This window comes from Protopterus annectens, chromosome 5.part0 (genome assembly GCF_019279795.1).
Source record: "Protopterus annectens isolate FY-2018-M chromosome 5.part0, PAN1.0, whole genome shotgun sequence".
NCBI classification, from domain to species: Eukaryota; Metazoa; Chordata; order Ceratodontiformes; family Protopteridae; genus Protopterus; species Protopterus annectens.
The window spans coordinates 950,053,214-950,075,176 of NC_056735.1; the positions used below are offsets into that span (position 1 = coordinate 950,053,214).

Here is a 21,963-nt window from a genome sequence, read left to right on the forward strand (position 1 = left end):
GAAATAAAAGATGAAGGACTTTTAGTAAACCTAACTAAATATCAGCTAAGTGCTGATGAAAAAGCAGTGTTAAATAAAGGTTTTAACTATGTACCTTCTTTTTTCCTATCTCAACATGATATGTGTATGGATATTAGAAATTTTTGTAGAAATTTGAATTTGAAATATTTCTTTCATGCTAGGAATGACACCTCTACGACTTCTGAGTTTAGATTTTAAAAAAGTAACTTTATGCCCCCATATCAGCTGAGGGTGAGACTTTTTGAATAAAATATACTTAGTGAAATACATAGGAATCAAAATAACATCTTCAGACACCATGGGTACAATTTGACATTTAAGGAAAGAGCTGCCTTAAAGGGATTAATGGAGAATAAAGATCTGGTAATAGTAAAAGCAGATAAAGGAGGTGCCTTAGTATTATGGGATACTCAGGAATATCTGAATGAAGCTAAAAAACAGTTGAGTAATGATAAGTTTTATTTGAAACTTCTGTTTGATCCTACTTCGGATTTAAAACAGAAAATCGATAGGAAGTTAAAACAGTTAGTAACGAAAGGAAGTATAGATGAAAATCTATTAAAAGAACTGATGGTAAACACTCCTAAACGCCAGTTGCTTTACATATTACCTAAGATACATAAGGATACCCCCCCCCCCCCGGTAGACCAATAGTTTCAGGTTTGGGGTCTCTGACTGAGTCAATTTCAGCTTATTTAGAACAACAGCTGAAAAGTACAGTTTTGTACCTACCATAAATGTAGATGTTCGAGGATCTACATTGCTGCAGTCATGACCTGTGGGTAGTCCGCTGTCCTCGGTCGGCCCGAATACCAAAGGGCTAGGCTGGCGTCGGTCATTGTTGCTTAGAGCCGACGTCAGTACGCAGTAGTACTTAAGCGCATGACCGATGCCATATCCTCAGTCTTTCTTGCCCCAGATGTCAGAAGGCCTAAAAAGAAAGGCCAAAGCCAAAAATAGGAAATGCCCAACAACCCCCAGTGTGTAAGTAAAAAATATCTCCAAACGAAACCCAGCAACCCCAACCTATAGAGGGGAAGGAGGGAGGGAAAATTGGACTGCAGCAATGTAGATCCTCGAACATCTACATTTATGGTAGGTACAAAACTGCACTATGTTCTTCGTCTCACATTGCTGCAGTCATGACCTGTGGGTAGAATCCCACAGCAAAGGAAAAGGGAGGCTGGCAAATTACAAAGAATTAGGGGCTGCTAACATGCCCTGTAAAACTGCAGTGGCAAACCCAGCCCTGGACTTGGAATAGAGAGGGAGATGGTAATGCTTAGTGAAAGTGTGTACAGAACTCCAAGTAGCTGCTTCCAAAATATCTTTAGTAGCTACACCCCTCAAAAAAGCAGTAGAAGTGGCAGTAGCCCTAGTAGAATGAGGCCTGATCCCAGCAGGGACATCCTTCCCATGATGAGAATAACAAAAGACAATACAATGACCAATCCACTTTGAAATAGTCTGCTTAGAAACAGCTTTCCCCTGTGAACTCAAAGCAAAAGAAACAAATAACTGTTGAGTCTGTCTGAACTCCTTAGTTCTGTTCAAGTAGTAACGTAACTGCCTGTGGATATCCAAAGAATGCAAGACTTTTTCCCCTTTATTTTGGGGGTCAGCATAAAAAGTAGGCAAATGAATAGACTGATTCAAGGCCACACTAGAAATCACTTTAGGCATAAAAGTAGGGTTATTCCGCAAAGAAACTCTATCCTTATGGAATATCAAAAAAAGGTTCAACTGCCATGAGAGCCTGCAATTCAGATACCCTCCTGGCAGAAGTAATGTCCAACAAAAAAGCAGTCTTCCAAGACAAAAACTTCAGTTCAGACGTAGCTGCAGGTTCAAAAGGAGGTAAAGTAAGTTTCTCCAAAACAAAATTGAGATCCCAGGAAGGAGTAGGAGCTCTACGTGGGGGTCTTATATTCTTTGCCCCTCTAAGAAATTGTTTGAACAAAGGATGAGAAAATAAAGGAGGGTCACAATCATAGTGAGCCGAAATGGCTGCAGCATGAACCTTCACAGAAGAGAATGACAAACCCTTGTCCAGTAATTCAGTAAGGTACTGGAGTGCAAAACTCAAATTAGGCACTGAAACATCAAAACCCTTTGCAGTGCTGCAAAGAAAAAATCTCTTCCATTTATCAGCATAAACTTTTCTAGTGCTAGGCCGCCTAGCTTCCAAAATGACAACTAAAACCTGTTGAGGAAGCTGAGTCCCCACCGGCTCCATCACAGAATACGCCAGGCTGTCAGATGGAGGGACTGCACCTGAACATTGAGAAAATGATTGTTTGACTGGGACAACAAATGAGGAATCTGTGGCAGAGGCCAAGGAGGCTCCTGGATTAAACTCCTCAGCAGAGGATACCAATGTTGACGTGGCCAGTCTGGTGCTATTAGAATCATGCAAGGCTTGTCCCGTCTGACTTTCAAGAGTACCTTGGGGAGAAGAGACAGAGGAGGAAAAGCATAAACGTGAAGGTTGTTCCAACTGAAAGATAGAGCATCCACTTTCCAAGCATCTGGGTGGAACATCTTTGTGCAAAATTTTGGAAGTTGAAAATTCAGTGGGGAAGCGAATAGATCTATGTCTGGAGTTCCCCAAACCACAGTCAATTGTTTGAAAACCTGAGGATCCAGTTTCCACTCATGGGGATCCACCATTTGCCTTCTCAAAATATCTGCTAGGGAGTTCTGTGCTCCTGGCAGAAACCTTGTTTGAAGATTGATTCGCAAACTCAGAGCAGTCTCCCATAAAATCATAGCTTGTCTGCAAAGAGGGTAGGAATGGGTTCCCCCCTGCTTGTTGATGTACCGCATGACTGTTGTGTTGTCTGTTTGTATCAACACCTGTCCTGGCTGAAGGAGTTCCTTGAATGCCATCAAAGCAAACTGAACTGCTAACATCTCCTTCATGTTGATATGCAAATGTAGTAGTTTGGGAGGCCACATGTCTTGTATCCATTTTCCATTGAAGTGTGCTCCCCAAGCCAAGTCCGAGGCATCCGTCGTTAGGATCTGACTCGCCTCTGGTCGGGACACAGGGAGTCCCTTGTTTAGGTGACATTCCTGAGCCCACCAAAGTAATTCTTTCTGGATGCAAGGTATAATCCGAATGACAGTGTCCAAACTGTGGCAGTGTTGAGTCCACACACTTTTGAGATACCATTGTAGCTTCCTCATATGCAGTTTGGCATTGGGAAGTACTAGAATGCAAGATGCCATGAACCCCAAGGCTTGAAGGACTTTCCTTGCAGTCAGCCTGGACATTACTGATAACTGCTGGAAGTAGAGAGGAAGAGTTCTTTGTTTGTCCAGGGTCAGAAATGTCATCTGAGAGGCTGTATTCAGTCTCACACCCAGAAAGCACATGTCCTGAGAGGGCACTAAACTGGACTTTATTTCGTTCACAGTATACCCTAGGCACCTTAAAACTGCCATTACATGCTGGAGATGCTGTAGTAATATGTCTTTGTTTTGAGCAAGAATCAGGCAATCGTCCAAATAAGGATAAATTTGTATTCCTCTCTGTCTGAAGAAAGCAATCACAGGAGCCAGAACTTTTGTGAACACCCTGGGCGCAGTAGATAAGCCAAAGGGCAATGCAGAGAACTGATAATGTGAAGTACCAGCCCGGAATCTCCTGCAACTGGGCCTGATAGGGATGTGAAGATAGGCCTCTTTGAGATCCAGGGTTACCATCCAGTGATCTTTGCCTAGCATAGGCAGAAGTTGTTGTAATGTTAACATCTTGAACTTTGGAATGTCTAGGTAGGTATTGAGAATGGACAAATCCAGAATTGGCCTCCAAGTGTTTCCTTTCTTTGGCACTAGGAAAAGACGGGAATAAAATCCTAGGCCTACTTCTGACGGAGGGACCACCTGAATTGCCTCCATCTGCAAAAGCAGAGAAATTTGCTCCTGAGCCTCCAGCCTTTGCTGAGGAGGCACATCCGGCATGCCTTTGAAAGGAGGAAAAGTGTGAAAATAAAACTTGTAACCTCGATTTATTACATCCAACACCCATTGGTCCTGGGTGACCAAATTCCAGTTTTGTTTGAAAAGTCCCAACTTTCCTCCTAGAGGAGCTGCCAGTAAAGAAGGGTCTGGCAGCGGAAGATACCGGTCATTGGGTCTGCTTACGAAAGGGCTGACCCCTGCCCTCACCAGAAGACTGTGCAGAAGAGCTCCAAGTCCTAGGCCTGAAAGAACCCTGAGCGTGAGCCCTGCCTCTACCACGTCTAGACCTGCCCTTAGACTGATAATCAGAAGAAGGATAAGACCATCCTCTAGCAGGCCAATTCCTACTAAACTTAGGGGGCTGCACCTGCATAAAATCCTTGACCGTCTGCATAGACTTAGCCTTATCTTCCATCTTTTTCAAAACTGATTTCACAGGAGGGCCAAAAAGTGCTTCAGATTGAAGAGGAGCATCCAAAATCCGAGCCTTAACATGCTCTGACAAATTTTGATCTTTAAGCCAGGCATGTCTACGAAGAACTGAACCTGTAGCAGCCACCCTGGATGAAGCCTGAAGAGCATCAAAACCACACTGCAGAGAATGCTTGCCAACTTGATCTGATGCATGAACCAACTCCTGGAGCTCCTTACACTCTATACCCTCAGATAAAGCATCCACCTTAGATTTCAATTGGCCTAACAAAAAATTCTGATACTTCAGCATATGAAATTGGCAATTCAAAGCCCTCATAGCTAACGTAGAGGAGGTATACACTTTTTTCCCCCACCTATCTAACGCTCTAGAATCCTTGTCCAAAGGAACTGGATTCTTAGCCACAGAAGCCCTAACACCCTTCGGACCTTGAATAATAGTTTCCGGATCAGCTCTAGGACTCTTGTACAAATACTTATGTGCTTCTGGAACTCTAATACTTGTCAGGCTTAACAGGGGCCAGAGGCAAAGAATCAGGATTAAGGGAAGATTCAGAAAAGACATCCTGAACAACATCTAAGACAGGAGGAATAGCCAAGGGCCTATGTTGTGGCAGAAACAAAAATTCCCTAAGCCTTTTCCGAGAATCTGAAAAATCGTGACCTTCCCACTTGAAATGTTCCCTCATGGAATGTAAAGTCTCAGAAAAAGAAAAATCCTCTGGAGGAGAAGCAGACGGACAGGAGTCCTCTGCATCCGAATCTGAATAAGAAGGGAAATCCTGAATTTCTTCAGCTGAGGATTCAGAGTAGTCAGAGGAATGATCCATTCCCTCTAAATCTGCCTCCACCCTAGGCCTCTTCTCTGGGGGGGGCATAGAACCCCTGATCAAAGTAATCAAGTCCTCTGCCATTTTCAAGATATGCTTTTTAGGAACAGGGGCTGGAGAGCTAGAAGTATGACCAGGGCCCACAGGACAAGGTTTGGCCTTAACATGGCCTTTAGCCACTGAAGTAGAAGGCCTAATAACCTTTTGTAAAGCTGGAAAAACAGACACCTGAGAAGCACCCTCGGGCTGGCCTGACTCCTGAGAGGCCAACTCCTGTAAAAGTAAAGGTTCCCCCTGGGATTCAGCCGAACCCTCGGCAGGATCCACAGATTCAACCGGAGGCTCCGTAGAACCGGCGTCCGCAACGGACGACTCATCCGGTTTAGACCTTAAAGATTTATCCTTACGCTTTTTAGCGGTAGCGGGCATCGGAGGATCCAACGGCATGTTATAGTTACACCGTTTACCAAAAACAAGCCTGGCACAGTCTAATCTTCGTTTAATGGTGCGCTTATTAAATCTAGCACAAAAGCGACACCCGACCACGTCGTGCTCAGGCCCCAAACAATGAATGCAGAAAGAATGATAATCCCTATGAGGTATCTGTTTCCCACAAGAAATACAATTATTAACTTTTTCTGACATCCGGATAACTGAGGCAAGAAAAGACAAAAATTTCCCCAACGGGGTACTTAGCCCAACTTGGTCTTCGGTCTGAAACTCGATAAATGAAAATTTCAGGACGCCGAACGGCACTTGCAAACGCTGCTTCTGCTTCGGACCACGCGGCAAGAAAGACTGGGGATATGGCGTCGGTCATGCGCTTAAGTACTACTACGTACTGACGTCAGCTCTAGGCGACAATGACCGACGCCAGCCTAGCTCTTTGGTATTCGGGCCGACCGAGGACAGCGGACTACCCCCACAGGTTATGACTGCAGCAATGTGAGACGAAGAATATCCTCGTAGCTGAAGCGGCAAACGAGATCTGGGTACATCACACCTAGCATTATGGGACATAGGATAGCCTCGAGTCGGTAAAAATAGCTCTTGAGCTTTAGTAATAGGCCGAGTCGGAGCCGAGGTTCGGCTCCAAACCCATCCAGCAAGAATGAAGGCGAAATTGACAACTTAACATCAATTTGAAAAGTAGTTCTATCATTAAGAGACTGGCAAAGGTGTTTCCAAAATTGACAGATATGGATAAATGTCGTTTTGTGGATGGGAGGGGAAACATCTGTCTACATTAACAGAATGATGATGATCCAGAAGAAAGCAGAATGTAAGAAAATGCTGATGATGTTGGTAGGGCTTGATGCAACAAAAAGACTTCAACAGAATAAGCTGGGATTTTATGGGTGCATTTGCATTCCCTGATACAATAATAAGGTTAATGAAGAGGATAAACAAATGACTGGAGGCAAGAATTAAGAGAGGGAGAGCTCTTCTCCTCCCTCTTCTCTGATAAGTTGTGTTTAAACAGAAGAGCCAGGCATGGGTGTCCTCTTTCCCCATTGTTACTTGCTTTCTATTTAAAGCCACTGGCAAAGAAAATAAGGGACTCAGAAATGCCAGAATATAATTGACATGGTAATCAGAAAAACTTAGCTTTATTTGCAGTTATTATTTAGTACCTGATAAATCCAGAAAATGACATTTCAGCATTCTGAGACAGTTTCAAGTCTTTCTGGGATATAAAATTAATGGAGGGAAAAGAAAGGCTATAGCTGTTAATTATGTACTCACACACAAAATGGTTCAGCAGCACCCACATTTATGGGGACATGTTTAGAGGAAGTATTTAGAGTATGGATTAAAAGGCTTCGGTTATGGCAGCTAAGGATATGTGGGAAAAGACTGAGCAAAACATAACACAAAAACTGAGTAATTGGAAGTTTAAGTTTATGGATATGGACAGTAAGATACAAGCAGTGAAAATTTGTTTAGCCCCTTCATTTTTATATAGGGGTCAGACATATTTTTATCAACCAGAGACGTTGTGGACAATAAGTAATAAAGAGTTGAACAAATATATATATGGGGGGGAAAGAGGGCAAAAATTAATTGAGAGAAGATGATCTTTCCAACAAAACAAGTGGGAAGGGATGCTGAAGCAGTGGATAGTTCAAGAAAAAGAGAGAGAGAAAAAGAGAGACTCTGGGATTTTGGGTGCAGATCCATAAAGAGAATAATAATCACTATACAGATTATTATATTCAGAAAGTAGCAGAACGTAATTTAAGAACTAAACCAACTCAGGAACTGAGACTGGAGATTTTGCCAACAGGGATATAACTGCAGACAGGGATACAGAAAATAGGCAAGAAGGAGGATATAATTTACTGGAAAAGTACTAGCAAAGAAACTAAGGTATTGGGAAGCGATAACTAGACAAGGAAAGGTAACAGACTGGGATTAGGCAAAGAAGACATTTGGACGTCAGGCTACAGACTGCCTTCCTTACCAGGGATTGATAAGAGTACAAGCAACAAGACAGGGGTAGCAGAATCCCTGCTCTGGTGGAGTTTTTAGCTGAATCTAGAAAAAAAGCTGTGTAACATATAAAATATTACACAATAACTTTAAGAATCAATCAGAGGAGGTTAGAAACAATTGGTAGAGACTAGAAAAGCAATTTACAAGAGCACAATAGAAGGACATATGCATGGCTTCCCAAGTATGCAGCAAAGTCCAGAAGGTTTAGGATCTTTGTTTGGAAATGTTTACATAGGTATTCTTACACCCAAAGCAGACGCAAGAGATATCTAGGAAAGTACAGTTGTGTACTAACCATAAATGTAGATGTTTGAGTGTATTCACTGTTGCAGTCATTACTCTTGGGTTATCCTGCTGGCAGGCTACCCTCAGTTGGCCAGAATTCCAAAGTCTAGGTCTGGCGTCGGTTGCTGTCACCTCTTCCCTGACGTCAGTGCGCCAGGGGTATAAAAGATGCAGCCAACGCCATTTTCTTCAGTTTTTCTTGCCCCAGATGTCAGATGCCCTCAAATTGGTAGGCTGAAAAATATGCCAATAAAAATGCATGCACAAAAGTAACATTTCCTTCATCTACAAGCAAATACACTCAATAGGTTGTACAGGATAGAGAAGTGGAAATAAGTCCCAGTAAAAGAAAAGGGGGATGGTGGGTGGGTAACCTGGACTGCAACAGTGAATACACTCTAACATCTACATTTATGGTAGGTACACAACTGTACTATGTTCATTGTGTTTCACTGTTGCAGTCATTACTCTTGGGTTGAATCCCAAAGCTGAGGATGGGTGGCTGGGCTAAATAGGATTAGGAGAGGCTATGAGGCCCTGCAGGACTGCAGTGGCAAGGCCTGCTCTGGACTTAGAGTAAAGAGGTAAGTGGTAGTGCTTTGTGAAAGTGTGCCCTGAACTCCAAGTTGCAGCCTCTAAGATGGTTGGTACTCCTCTGAGGAAGGCTGCTGAAGTGGTTGCTGCTCTGGTGGAATGAGGCCTAATGCCCTTAGGCACTGATTTGCCATGTTGAAAATAGCAGAAACGGATGCAATGGCCTATCCATTTAGAATTAGTCTGTTTTGAGATAGCCTTTCCTTGTGATCCTGCAGCATATGACACTAAAAGTTGCTCAGTCTTTCTGAAAACTTTAGTTCTGTCCAAGTAGAAGCGTAACTGCCTGTGTATGTCCAAAGAATGCAGAATTTTCTCACCCTGTGGATTTGGATAAAAGGTAGGCAAGTGAATGGTTTGGTTGAGGGCCACATTGGACACCACCTTAGGCATAAATATAGGGTTTGTCCTCAGGGATACCCTGTCTGGATGAAAAATGATAAAAGGTTCCACAGCCATGAGTGCTTGTAACTCCGAGACTCGCCTTGCAGAGGTTATTGCTAGGAGCAGAGCTGTTTTCTAGGATAAGAATTTTATACCTGTTGTTGATGCTTGCTCGAAAGGAGGCAGGGTGAGTTTTTCCAAGACATAATTGAGGTCCCAGGCCAGACTTAGTGCTCTCCTTGGAGGCCTAATGTTTTTGGCCCCTCTGAGGTACTGCCTTATTAATGGATGAGAAAAGATAGGTGGTTCCGTATTGTAATGGGCTAAAATGGCAGAGGCATGAATCTTAATTGATGAGAAAGAAAGGCCTTTGTTCAGCATCTCAGTTAGGTATTGTAAAATCTGAGGAATATTTGGTACACACGTGTCAATGCCTTGTTCCTGGTTCCAAGCACAGAATCTCTTCCATTTTTCTGCATAAGATTTTCTGGTAATGGGCCTCCTGGCCTCCAAGATAACATCCATAACAGCTTTTGAAAGAGGAGTGGTCTGAATGACTACATTATCCCCCATGCTGCCAGATTTAAGGTCCTGAGTTGGCTGTGCAGGATCTGATTGTTTTGCTGGGTCAGCAAGTGAGAAGATTGAGGCAATATCCATGCTGGACCTTGAGACAAGTTCTTTAGGACTGGGTACCAGTGCTGGCGTGGCCAGTCTGGTGCAATCAGTATAATTTTTGGCTTCTCTTGTCTGACCTTTAGGAGTACCCTGGGAAGGAGAGGCAGTGGAGGAAAGGCATATACTGTTAGATTTTTCCAGCTGAAGGATAGGGCGTCCACTTCCCATGCTTGCTTGTGATAAATCCTTGCGCAAAATCTCCTCAATTGGCAGTTGTGAGGGGAGACAAATAGATCTATGTCTGGGCATCCCCATTTCCTTATTATCATGCTGAAGACTTGTGGATCCAGTTTCCATTCGTGGGCATCCGTAAGGTTTCAGCTTAGTTGGTCTGCCAGAGTATTTGTTTTTCCTGGCAGGAATTGTGCTTACAGGTGAACTAGAAAAGCCAATGCTGTGTCCCATAAGGTCATTGCTGGTCTGCAGAGGGGGTAGGAATATGTACCTCCCTGCTTATGTACCACATAACTGTAGTGTTGTCTGTCTATCAGTATCTGTCCTGGATGAAGCAGGTCCTTGAAAGTTGTCTAGCATCTCTTTTTGATTGATGTGAAGATGCATCTGGTTTGCAGACCATGTGCCCTGAATACATTTCCCTGCCATATGGGCCCCCCAGGCATAATCTGATGCATCCGTTGTCAGTGTCTGTCTGGCTGTGGGTAAACTGAATGACAGACCCTTGGTTGTGGTAACAGGCTTCTGCCCACCATCGAAACTCCTGTTGCAGGCAGGGAATGAGTGCAATTACTGCCTCCAGGCTGTGGCAATGCTGAGTCCAAACACTTTTTAGATACCATTGCAGTTTCCTCATATGCAGTCTGGCATATGGAATTAGGAGAATGCAGGATGCCATGAAACCCAAGGCCTGCAGGATTTTCCTTGCAGATAAGTGGGTTTTTGTTGCCAATTTCTTGAAGTAAGTAGTCAGTTGCTTTTGTATGTCTGGCGTGAGATAAGCCATCTGGGCAGTTGTATTTAAGCTTGCACCCAGGAATATTATCTCTTGAGAGGGCACTAGTTTTGATTTATTTTCGTTTACTGTGTACCCTAGGCCAATTAGTAATCTTTTTACAAACGCCAGATGCTTTAGAAAAATGTCTTTGTTCTCTGCTTGAATTAGGCAGTCGTCCAAGTAAGGATATATTTGAATTCCTCTTTGTCTGCAAAATGCAATTACTGGTGCCAGGCATTTTGTGAAGACCCTGGGTGCAGTAGATAAGCCAAAGGGCAGTGCAGAGAATTGGTAATGCTTTGAGCCAGCTATGAATCTGAGGTATCTTCTGCAAGATTGTCTGATTGGGACATGCAGGTATGCCTCTTTCGGGTCCAAAGTTACAAGCCAAGCCTTCCTGCCCAGCATGGGCAGTAGCTGCTGTAGAGTCAACATCTTGAATTTTGGAACTTCCAGAAAAGTATTTAGTGTAGACAGGTCCAGTATTGGTCTCCAGGTTTTATCCATTCTGGGTACTAGGAAAAGTCTGGAGTAAAATCCTTGCCCCTGCTCTTGTTGTGGTACTTGCTGAATGGCCCTCATGTCCATGAGGGCTGTAATTTGTTTTTGTGCCTCTGCCCATTGATTGTGTGGCAGGTCTGGCATGCCTTTTGATCTTGGTAAAGTGTGAAAATGGAACCTGTAGTCTTGGGACACTATGTTCAGGAACCATTTGCCAATTTGATGAAAAAAGTGCTAGTTTTCCCCCTAAGGGGGCTGCCAAAAGAAAAGTGCTTGGATCTGGCAGAGAAAAGTCATTGGGACCGTTTCCTGTAAGGTTGTGATTTGTCTTCTCTGCTTTTGGAGGTAGGAGCACCCCATTGTTTAGGCCTGTAAGAGCTTTTGGGGCTGAGATCTGCCTCTGGGACGCCTGTATCTGTCTCTTTGTGGTCTGTCTGAAACTGGAAAGGACCAATTTTTAGAAGGCCAGTTCCTGCTAAACCTGGGCGGCTGTGCCTGTAAGAAATCCTTGACTGTCTGCATGGATTTTGCTTTATCCTCCATTTTTTTCAACACCTCTTTTGCTTTAGTACCAAACAAAGTATCATGCTGCAATGGTGCATCTAATAATTTTGCTTTAACATGATCAGGCAGATTATATTCCTTTAACCAAGCATGCCTTCTAATAACAGAACCTGTAACAGCGGCCCTGCAAGAGGCCTCCAGTGAATCATAACCACATTGCAACGTATGCTTTCCCACTTGTTCAGCTGCATGCAATAAATCCTGCAATTCCTTGTTCTCTGAACATTCAGTATTTGTCAACAATTTCTGTTTAAGCAGTGACATTAAATATTGCTGAAATTTAAGAATATGAATATGAAACTGGCAATTTAAAGCCCTTACAGCCAAGGTAGCAGAAGTGTAGACTTTTTTCCCCCATCTGTCTAGAGCCCTAGAATCCCTATCAGAGGGGACAGGGTTTTTTGCAGTGAAGCTTTAACCCCTTTGGGACCCTGGGATATAGTTTCAGGGTCAGCAACAGGGTTTTTATATAGGAATTTATGAGAATCCGGGACCCTGTAGTATCTGTCTGGCTTAGCAGGTGCAGGGGGTAAAGAGTCGGGGGACAAGCCGGACTCTGAAAATACATCTACAATGTCTAGAACAGGTGGAATAGCAAGGGGTCTGTGCTGAGGAAGTAGCAGGAAGTCTCTGAGCCTTTTCTTAGATTCAGAATAATCTTGGCTCTCCCAGTGGAAATGCTCCCTCATGGTATGCAAGGTTTCCCCAAAAGAATAATCCTCAGGAGGAGAGGCTGAAGGAATGGATTCCTCAGCATCAGAATCCTCATAGGGAAGCATGGAGTAATTCTCTTCAGAAGAGGAATCAGAGGAAATATAAACCTGATCAGAAGAATCATACTCTGTTTCTTGCCTAGGCCTCTTATCAGGAGGGGGATGGGAGCCCCTGATCAAAGTAATTAGGTCTTTGGCCATTTTGAGCATCTGTTTTTTAGGCATTGAAGTCCGAGTAGGAGAATGCTGTACTTGTTTCTTTGTCTTTAGAGCTGCTTTATTCTTTGTCGCTGAAGATGGCTTAATATATAGTTGTGTAGGTCTGAAGACACCCTCAGAAGCCGATGCCTGCTCAGCGGCTCCGGACCCATCTGAGGGAATGATTTCCAAGTGTCCAATACCTTGAGTATCCAGAGGCCCAGTCGGCTCCACGTGGGAGTCGGAAGCGGCCTGTGGCTCTGAGGTAGCGGGCGCCAGGGGCTGTGAAAGCACCTCACTGAGAACCGGCGACTGGCCTGTTAGAGGCCTCCTCGTCGGTTTTGGACCTCGGATGCCTATCCTTTTCCTTGCCCTTGCGTTTTTTGTAAACTCCGGTCATCAGCTGTTCCGACGGCATTATATAATTAAATCTACGGCCAAAGTAATGAAATGCAAAATAGAACAGACACTTAATAGTGCGTTGGTTAAATCTAGCACAACACCGACAGCTAGCAACGTTGTGATCAGGGCCTAGGCAAGGAATACAGTAAGAGTGAAAATCCTAATGAGGTATTTGCTTCCCACAAGAAATACAATTGTTAACTTTTTCTGACATCGGTCTGGAGCAAGAAAAAAAGTTTCCCCAATGGGGTACTTAGCTTTAATGAAGACTTCGGTTCTGAAATTCGGATTTGAAAATCTCAGGAGTCGGCCGACCGGCACTTGCAAACTGCTTTTGCTTCAGGCACCGCGCGGCAAGAAAGACTGAAGAAAATGGCGTCAGCTGCATCTTTTATACCCCTGGCGCACTGATGTCAGGGAAGAGGCGACAGCAACCGATGCCACACCTAGACTTTGGAGTTCTGGCCGACTGAGGGTAGCCTGCCAGCAGGATAACCCAAGAGTAATGACTGCAACAGTGAAACACGATGAACATCATGTTTTGTGTGTAATGAGTTAGCAGACTTTAAAAACTCCCTACAGAGTACTCTTTCAGAAATACTGGGTGAGCAAATGGCTGTAAGTAAGCAAACCTTTTCTGAGCTTAGACGTAAGAACTGAACTGCCTAGAAACAGTAAGGCCATACCGAGTTTCATTCTGTTGGCTGCCAACAAACAAATTACTAAAAAATGGAAATCAACGTCTAAATCAATTGTATGCGAAGTACTGAATATTATAAAGAGATAGGAGTGGAAAGGGGATCTTTAGAAAAAAGGAGCAGCAGATTGTATAGAAATAAAAGGAAATTGTGGGAACAACACATGCAGAATACTGTTCAGGAAGAGAAGTAGTGAGGTTTAAGGGAAGGCAGGAATTGAGTAATTATGTAATGTGAGACTGATGGTTACAAAGAAAGAAAGAAAAGATATGTGATGTATAATGAATGTAAATGGAAAAATGTTAATATGGCTTGTTTTCTTTTCTGTTGTGTTTGCCTATGTCTTAAGTGATAATTTAATAAGCAAATTTAAAAATGGAGTTTCCCCTTTTGTACAGTGTTAAATTTGTTTTTAAATATTCTGACTGCCAGGGACAAAATCTGGGATACTCACAAATAACTCACTTTACTTTCTAATAACAGTATAGCAGTGTTTAATGCCATATACCATATGAGTGTCTTGCTTTACAGTCATAAATAGCTATAGTTCATTTGGCTGGCTATGTAGAAAGGGTAGCAAGCCATGTGAAAAGTGTACAGTTCTATGACTACGAAGAAGAAGAAGCAAAGTAGATGATAATCACAGTTGTTTTGTTTATGAATATGCCAGCTGTGATGCTGAAGGACTAGTGTACTGCAATATTGGTCATAAGGAAATACACAAAGAATAAGTTTACAAGTCTAAAACAAATATGCATTTTAATTGAACAAAACAAAAGAATCAGTAAAATCGGTCCTACTGTATATTTAAAATAAAATTGGGTACTGTTGTTTCTGCAGGGTTCTGATTAACTAAGAAGAATCTTGTATATGTATATAAATAAATGTTCTTTTACTTTAAGTAAACAACCTGACTGTTTAGCATTTTCACATATAAATAAATGTTTAACACTACATTATGCATATACAGATGAGGAACAGAAGCAAATGTGCCAGGGTCATTATTATGTATTCCTCAAAATGGCTTTAATTTGCAACTATACATAGTTAGGTTATTTCAGTATATGGATGCTGCTTTGTGTATACAAAGACATTCACAAGATTTTATGACATATACAGACACAATGCTTTTCTTTCATTTATTTTTTAAGCTTCTGTTAACACCAATCTGAGTATTAATGTCTGTTTTGGGGGGTAGGGGGTCTAAACCTGAAGATCTTTCTCCAATTCTCTATATGGAATATACATTACCACATTGAGTCCCTAAAATCCAACCAACCTCCTTCCTATGCTTCACAGATCTACCATTCATACAGTTTTGCTATAAATATCAAACCAAATCAAATCAGTTTTCTTGCTACTAAATCAGCAATGCTGTCTTTTAATACAACACGACGGGACCAGTTCTACTATTAAATTATTTAGACACCTCCCTAGAAATAACAGCTTGTTTTACAAGCAATTTTTTTTAAACACAAGCTACAAACCTAGATAACTCAACATATTCAGCACTCTCTTCAAATAGGATGAAACTGGATACTCTACTAAAACTGGTATAACTTACTTTCAGAGTTTAATGCTCTGATCATACTTTCATCAAGTCCATGATACTTCCAGTCCTCTGACATGCAGGTATTTAGCACCTATACTACATTTTTCAATCACAGGGACAAAGAAATGTAGCGTCAGGCAATCACTGGAAAGCTTAGTTTTTCTGGTATAAACAAAGCAGGTACAGCTACTTACTTGTCATTGACAAAAGAATACATGAGCAACCGTTCATCTATGAATGCTTTCCACTCTGGTTTCTCATTGGCTAGATCTCTATAGTTGTCATTAGAGACAATGATACCATCTGATTCAACAGCGAGTTTTACTATAAATCGATCATCGTAGCAAACTACTCTTCGTCCTTGTACTCGCCGAGATGGTGTAAACACTAAAATTTTATCCTTCTCCAATTTACGCAGTATTTCTTGATCTGAAGAACAAAATTAAAGAAAAAAAAAATCAAAAAACTTTATTCTCTTCAGACATCACAAACAGGTTTAATCAGAAACTATCAAAATGTGCTTTTTTAAACCATTTGCATTATTCAATGTTTAGAGAAACTAAAAATACTGCAGATGAATTTGCATTGCTTTAACTGAACTATGACAGGACAGTCCATTTTCTCAAGAAGGTCCCATGCAGAAATGGTCACATGTCAGTGATGGGTCAAATACATCAATGTTTCCCATTTCCACTCACCATTATTTGCCCTGTATTCACTACTGTATACCCTAATGCAAATCAAGAAGTAACAGATTTTTCTTGCCCTTTGCTAGCAAGTGATTAAGCTGACGGACTTTATCAACTCTAAAAAAATCCAAAACTTGGTTGGTGGGACTACCCCTTCCAACAGGATATACCCAACCAATCAAGAAGGGTCCTTTTATAGATCAGCTTAAACCATTAAGCGTGTGCGCACGCTACAGCTAACATAAAAGATCCTCCTGGGCAGAGCCTGTGCTTGTGTTAAATCACCTGGGTGTAAGGAGGCAGAAGCAAACAGCAGCCTGAAGTCAAAAGAAAGACTTCTGAAGAAAGGTCTAGGTAGAAGCTGCCAGTTCCCCAAAGAGATATACAACACAATAACGCATGAAGAAGAGCAGCACCTAAAACCAAAGGCAGTAACAGTCAAATAAACTAATGGACAAAAATAAAACAAACACTAGTGGAAGCGATTCCTAGAGAGTAGAACTGAAACAAGGACCACTCGTACCCTCAGCAATGTCCCCCATTTACCCCCCCCCACCCCCCCCCCACATACACACTTTAAAGTTGAGGACAAAGAAAAGTCCTCTTGGACTTGTTGCTACTTGAATCATTGCTCAAATTACTTGCATGACTGGACTGGCACCCCCCCCCCCATTTGCCCATCTCTGCTACAGTTCCCCTGAAGATTAGCAGATTCTGATTGCAGAAAAGGCAAGCAGCTGGCATCACCCAATGGCAAAAAAACAACCAAACACACTCCTGCATAACAGCACACTGTTAAAATAACCAACATTTCTTGATAACAGACTCCAGACTACCAACAGATGCTGACCTGTTGCAGTAAGGCTTCCTCGGTGTGATTAAGAAACGAGTTTCCTTTTCACAAATCTCTCTATGGCTATATGCAATGTTTAACCTCATCCAAAACATACTACTTACCAAAAACTGCTTATTTTCCTAAATAAGGAAAGTAGTGAAATACACCGTTCGATAGCCAATGTATATAACTTGTAACTAAGCTCAGTATTTCCTTGTACAATTCTACTCAATTCAAACTGAATGCATTAAATGTGCAAGTTTGACATCTACTGGACATTTACAATAAACACAAGAATCCAATCTCAAGATCCTATAATTTGAATTATGAATTTAAATGTTCTATTACATATACACACACTTATCTTACTGTTCATGAAATAAGTATCAATGTATATTATTTCATCCTTATTAGACATAAAATTAAATACATTATCATTTAATAATTCTAATCAAGCCTACAGGAAAATACAGTTCTTGTGTTGACATTTCACATTTTACTAGGAAATCTGAAATGCTGGACAAATCCATTTTATTAGGTTGAGAAAAAACTCCGTCAAGTTCTCTAAAAAGAAATATAGCAATGGACTAGACTAAGGAATTTATTCTGAATTTTAACATCTCCAATGTTTTGCCCATATAAAATGGCCCAGAAGTGTAGCAGGTCATATATATGATCCACTCAACTGTGCATGTAATAAGTTCAATCTCAAAAATTTTAGAAGTATTTACAGCAGTAAAATAGGTATTTGCTTTTGACTGCTTACAGTTAACACTGTGTCCATATATGCCTTCTTCCATGTAACTGGTTACTCAAATGAGATCAACCACAAATTAGAAAAGCATTCAATTTACATTGTCTAAAGTACAGAGTTAAATGATGAGGTTTCTTACAGGCAAAGTTGTGTTGCGCAATAACATGAAACAGTGTTTTTAAAGGATGTGAAATATGTTACCCATAAGTAGTTATAAACCTAACATCAGATTGCTCCCCTGTAAAGACACATTATACCCAATACTGTAACATTTCAGACCTAGGAATTTTCACCATCTTCATTCATGACTTCCTGAATATCTAACTCCCTGTATCCCATGTATCTAACTCCCTGTATCCCATGTAACATCAGAGTACCAAACTGCTTTAGTCTCAAACTGTAATTTTGATGCATCTGTTTATACTTTAATACAGAATTTTTTTAGAAGAGCTTTTCTATATAATGAGGTCAAGAAACTGGCACGCTACATCTTAGTGGCCATCACATCCTAAATAAAAGTACGAAGTAATGCACAATTGTGAATATGGTACTACACGCACTAAAAATCTGTAAACATGTACAACAGGTAACACACCATGTCATATACTTAGAACACAAACTATGAAGACTCACATATGCTCAGAAGTATTAAACAGAATGGGATTATAGCCAAATTTACATCACAAGTTTATTTTACACTCGGAAACAGATTGAGCCACTAGTTTTCATCTTTCCGGACTATACAGTATCTTGCACTATAATTATGCTGTAGTGCATGGGACATGGTGATTATGCTTCAATATCACAAAAAAGATAAACCACTTAAGCACTTCTGTAGCACGGGACCTAATCTTAATTAAGTACACCACAAGATCAGGTTTCATGCTAGGCAGTAAAACCTGAAAGTAGTGGCCAGCAAATGACAGCAGCAGAAATGAAAACCGATTTCTTTCTGCCTGCTGTCTGTGCCAGTAGTCTCTCCCTGACTTATTTTCCCTAATGACAGATAAAGTGTTACTCTGTTTTGACAGCATTTGCTAAGACAGTAAAACACTTGGTGCTTTTTTTCTCTGTAACTAGCAGTAGTACATGAAGCAGATGAAGCTCCATGCACTACAAAGAATTATGATAGGGTCTACAATCATAACCCTTCATTATATGTTCTTAACACGGATGCCAAGATTTACTTATCAAGCTACACTCGGGGTAAATTTCTTGGTATCCATATCTCAAATAGGTAATACCACAGTTACAACCAAAGACACAATTATAATCCTCCATGCAATATGTTATTCTCCATGCTAATCCTTTAAACACTATACACTTTAATGCACAGAACTATCTAGTTGTAACGGTTACAATTATAACCACTTACTGGCTCAGGCTGTTGATAAAAAAGGCCTGCCAAACAAAACAAATGGACTGAATAAGAAAATCATCATCATTAATATACTCCAAAAACTGAAGAAATTCACTATACTTAAATGAAGACTCATGTCCATTTCGTTAAAAAAAAATTTTAGAAATGAAATACATCTCTAATGCACCCAAGTACCATACAAACAAATCAGGATAGTTCAAATAGAGTTATGTACTCACCATAACATTCCATCTGTGTTGTCCATTTACATTCTTCCTCAACATTGGGGTTCGAATCCAATCCTTGGATCTGACCCAGTCACTTTATACAGCTTCTGGATACTGCAAACTCTCGAGCTCCTCCCTTAAAGCTCTAGTCCCCCTCCATACTTTAGATCTTGTTTGCTACCCTTTATTGCTAAATAAAAATTCAAGAAATAATGGTTGCATGAGAAACCACTGCCTGGAGATAAAAAAAAACAGAACTTTGGTTCCCAGAGTCTCTTCTCAATCTTCCAGAAGTCATAAACAAAAAGGTAGGGGGTTGGAGGGAGGGTAGCTGAGGAAGAATGAAAATGGACACCACAGATGGACTGTGACAATGAGTACATAACTTCTTTAGCTGATGTTGTCAATTTGCATTCATTCCTCAACATGTGGGACAGAATTCCTAAGTACTGTTGATCTGAAGGCTACTCTTCCCCTAGAGACCAGATCAACTTTGTAATCAGTAATAAAAGCATAAGGATTAGCTCAATTAGCTGCAGCACAAATATTGTACATGGAAGATCAGGACAGAAATACTGAAGGGGTTGCCATGCATCTGGATATGGTTGAATGAGCCCTCAAAGTTTTTGGCAGGGATAAACTCAATTAGTTTTAGACAAAGGAAATGCAATCAATTAGCCATTTAGCTAAAGTTAATTTAGTAACAGGCATCCCCAATCTTGATTCTGAAAAGGAGACAAATAAATTGATCTAATTTTCTGAATTTTTCAGTTCTATGCAGACAGAAACACAATTGTCTGTGAACATCCAACAAATATAAAACGTATTTCCTTTTGTTCAAAAAATCTGGGAAGAAAATTGGGAGACTGATTGATTCATGTTGGATCTGGACACCACCTTACGACGAAAAGATGGACTGGTAAATAAAGACAACCTATCTTTATGAAAAATTAAATACGAAGGTTTAAAAGATAAGGCTTGAAGTTCTGAAACTCTCCTAACTGATGTTATAACTACCAAAAATTTATTTTTCCAAGTTAAAAACTCTAATTTGCACCTTGTAGCTGGTTCAAATGGTGACTGTATCAGGGCTTGTAACACTAAATTCTAATCCCACAGTGGAGTAGGATCTTTAAAGCAGGGGGGGGGGGGGGGGTCTCAGTAAAAAAAAAAACTTCCTTTTATAAATGTCTTACAGAGTTGTGATGAAGCTAATGTAGAATTGTCATCTCCTAAATGAAAATTAGAAATAGCAGCTAACTGTACTTTAACTGTTGAGAAACTGGCCCCTTCATTATAAATAGTCCCCAAAAATTCAAAAACTTTGGGAACTGGCACTGAAAAGGGGTCGACGTTTTTTTCTGTTGTACCAAAAACAACAATTTTTTTTCCATTTACTTTTGTAAATTTTCCTAGTGGAAGCTATGTCAAAAGACAAAGGAAAGTAATGGACAGGGGAGAAGAGCCTGCATTGCCTAGTTATCAGTGGAACTGGAGAAACCATGCGGTCAATTTTAGACCCAAAATTTCTGGGTGAATCATGTTTGTTGGATGAGACAGTCTGGAGTTGGATCCAGGATCCAAGGAGGATGAGGCCAAAGGCAGGGGAACCAAATCTGACGAAGACTAAAGGATGACTGTGCACTTTACTCTTTTCTGAAGAAACTTGAGAATTAGAGGAGTTTGGGGGTAAGCACAGAGGAGACCAGGGGGCCAGTCATGGAGGAGAGCATCTCTTGGTGACTCCTCTGGTGATGGAATTAGGGCAAAGAACCTGCTGCACTTATTCTTTATAGGAGACGCAAAGGGGTCGCAGCATGGCTGGCCCCATTGGCAGAATTCCTTCTCCACAGTTTTTTTTTTGAGAGACCACTTGTGAGGCAATATGATAGACCTGCTCAACTCGTCTGCCATGATGTTGGATTTCCCCAGAATGTGCTTTGGTATCAGAAATTGACTGGATGAGATCGGCCATTGCCACACACTCCGATCTTCTTGACATAAGGGATAAGATCTGGTTCCTCCTTGTTTGTTCATGTACCAGACCCTACTGACATATTGTCTGTCTGAATCACAAGAGAACCTGAAGGGAGAGCGTCTTGGAAGACCTGTAACACTAGGAGAACTGCTCTCATTTCTGGGACACTGATATGAGTGTTGGCCTCTTCTTGGTCTTGCCCAAAAAGTGGCCAACACCCAAACTGGGATGTGTCCCTGGTCAATATGGCCTTGGGGTGAGGAATATGAAAGGGTGGTCTTGTATAATCTGTTCTGAACAAATCCACCACCTGAGGTACCTTTAGCATAACAGAGTTATCTGGGTGGACAAAGGTTGGTTTAGAAGGACCACTGAGTCACCAGCGTCCACTGAAGAATTTTTCATATGGTATCTTGCCAATGGAACCAAAATTATGGAAGACATTGACCTAAAGCTTGTAGAATCAGTCGGGCTGACAGGAATTTTGAATGATCTTTTTGACTTGAAATCAAATAGTTTGTAGCCTTGGCAAGGGAGAGGAGCTGTGCTGTCACTGATGCAGTATTGAACAAGGCTCCTATGAAATCTAGCACTCGAGTTTGTTCTAGCAGAGATTTGTTGAGACTGATGTTAATGCCTAGGTGAAAGCACAAGTGGAGTACAAAATCTATCGCTTTGATCAATAGATACATGGTCTGAGCAATTATGAGCCAGTTGCCCAGATAAGGAAACACTTGGAATCCATGCAGTCTCAAGTGAGCTACTAATACTGCCATGCACTTGGTGAACACCCCGGGGGCTATGGTGAGGCCAAAGGGCAGTGTTCTGAATTGGTAATGACTGGCTCCCAGACA

General features: G+C 41.4%; 1 protein-coding gene across 1 annotated transcript in view; it reads right to left on the bottom strand.

The window, feature by feature from the left end:
* Positions 1–21,963, bottom strand: part of ZC3H12C (zinc finger CCCH-type containing 12C) — a 581,667-nt gene that overhangs the window by 131,135 nt on the left and 428,569 nt on the right. Inside the window, exon 4 of the mRNA XM_044072719.1 lies at positions 15,461–15,695. Coding sequence (XP_043928654.1) covers positions 15,461–15,695 — 235 coding nt within the window. The remainder of the gene's footprint in view (positions 1–15,460; positions 15,696–21,963) is intronic.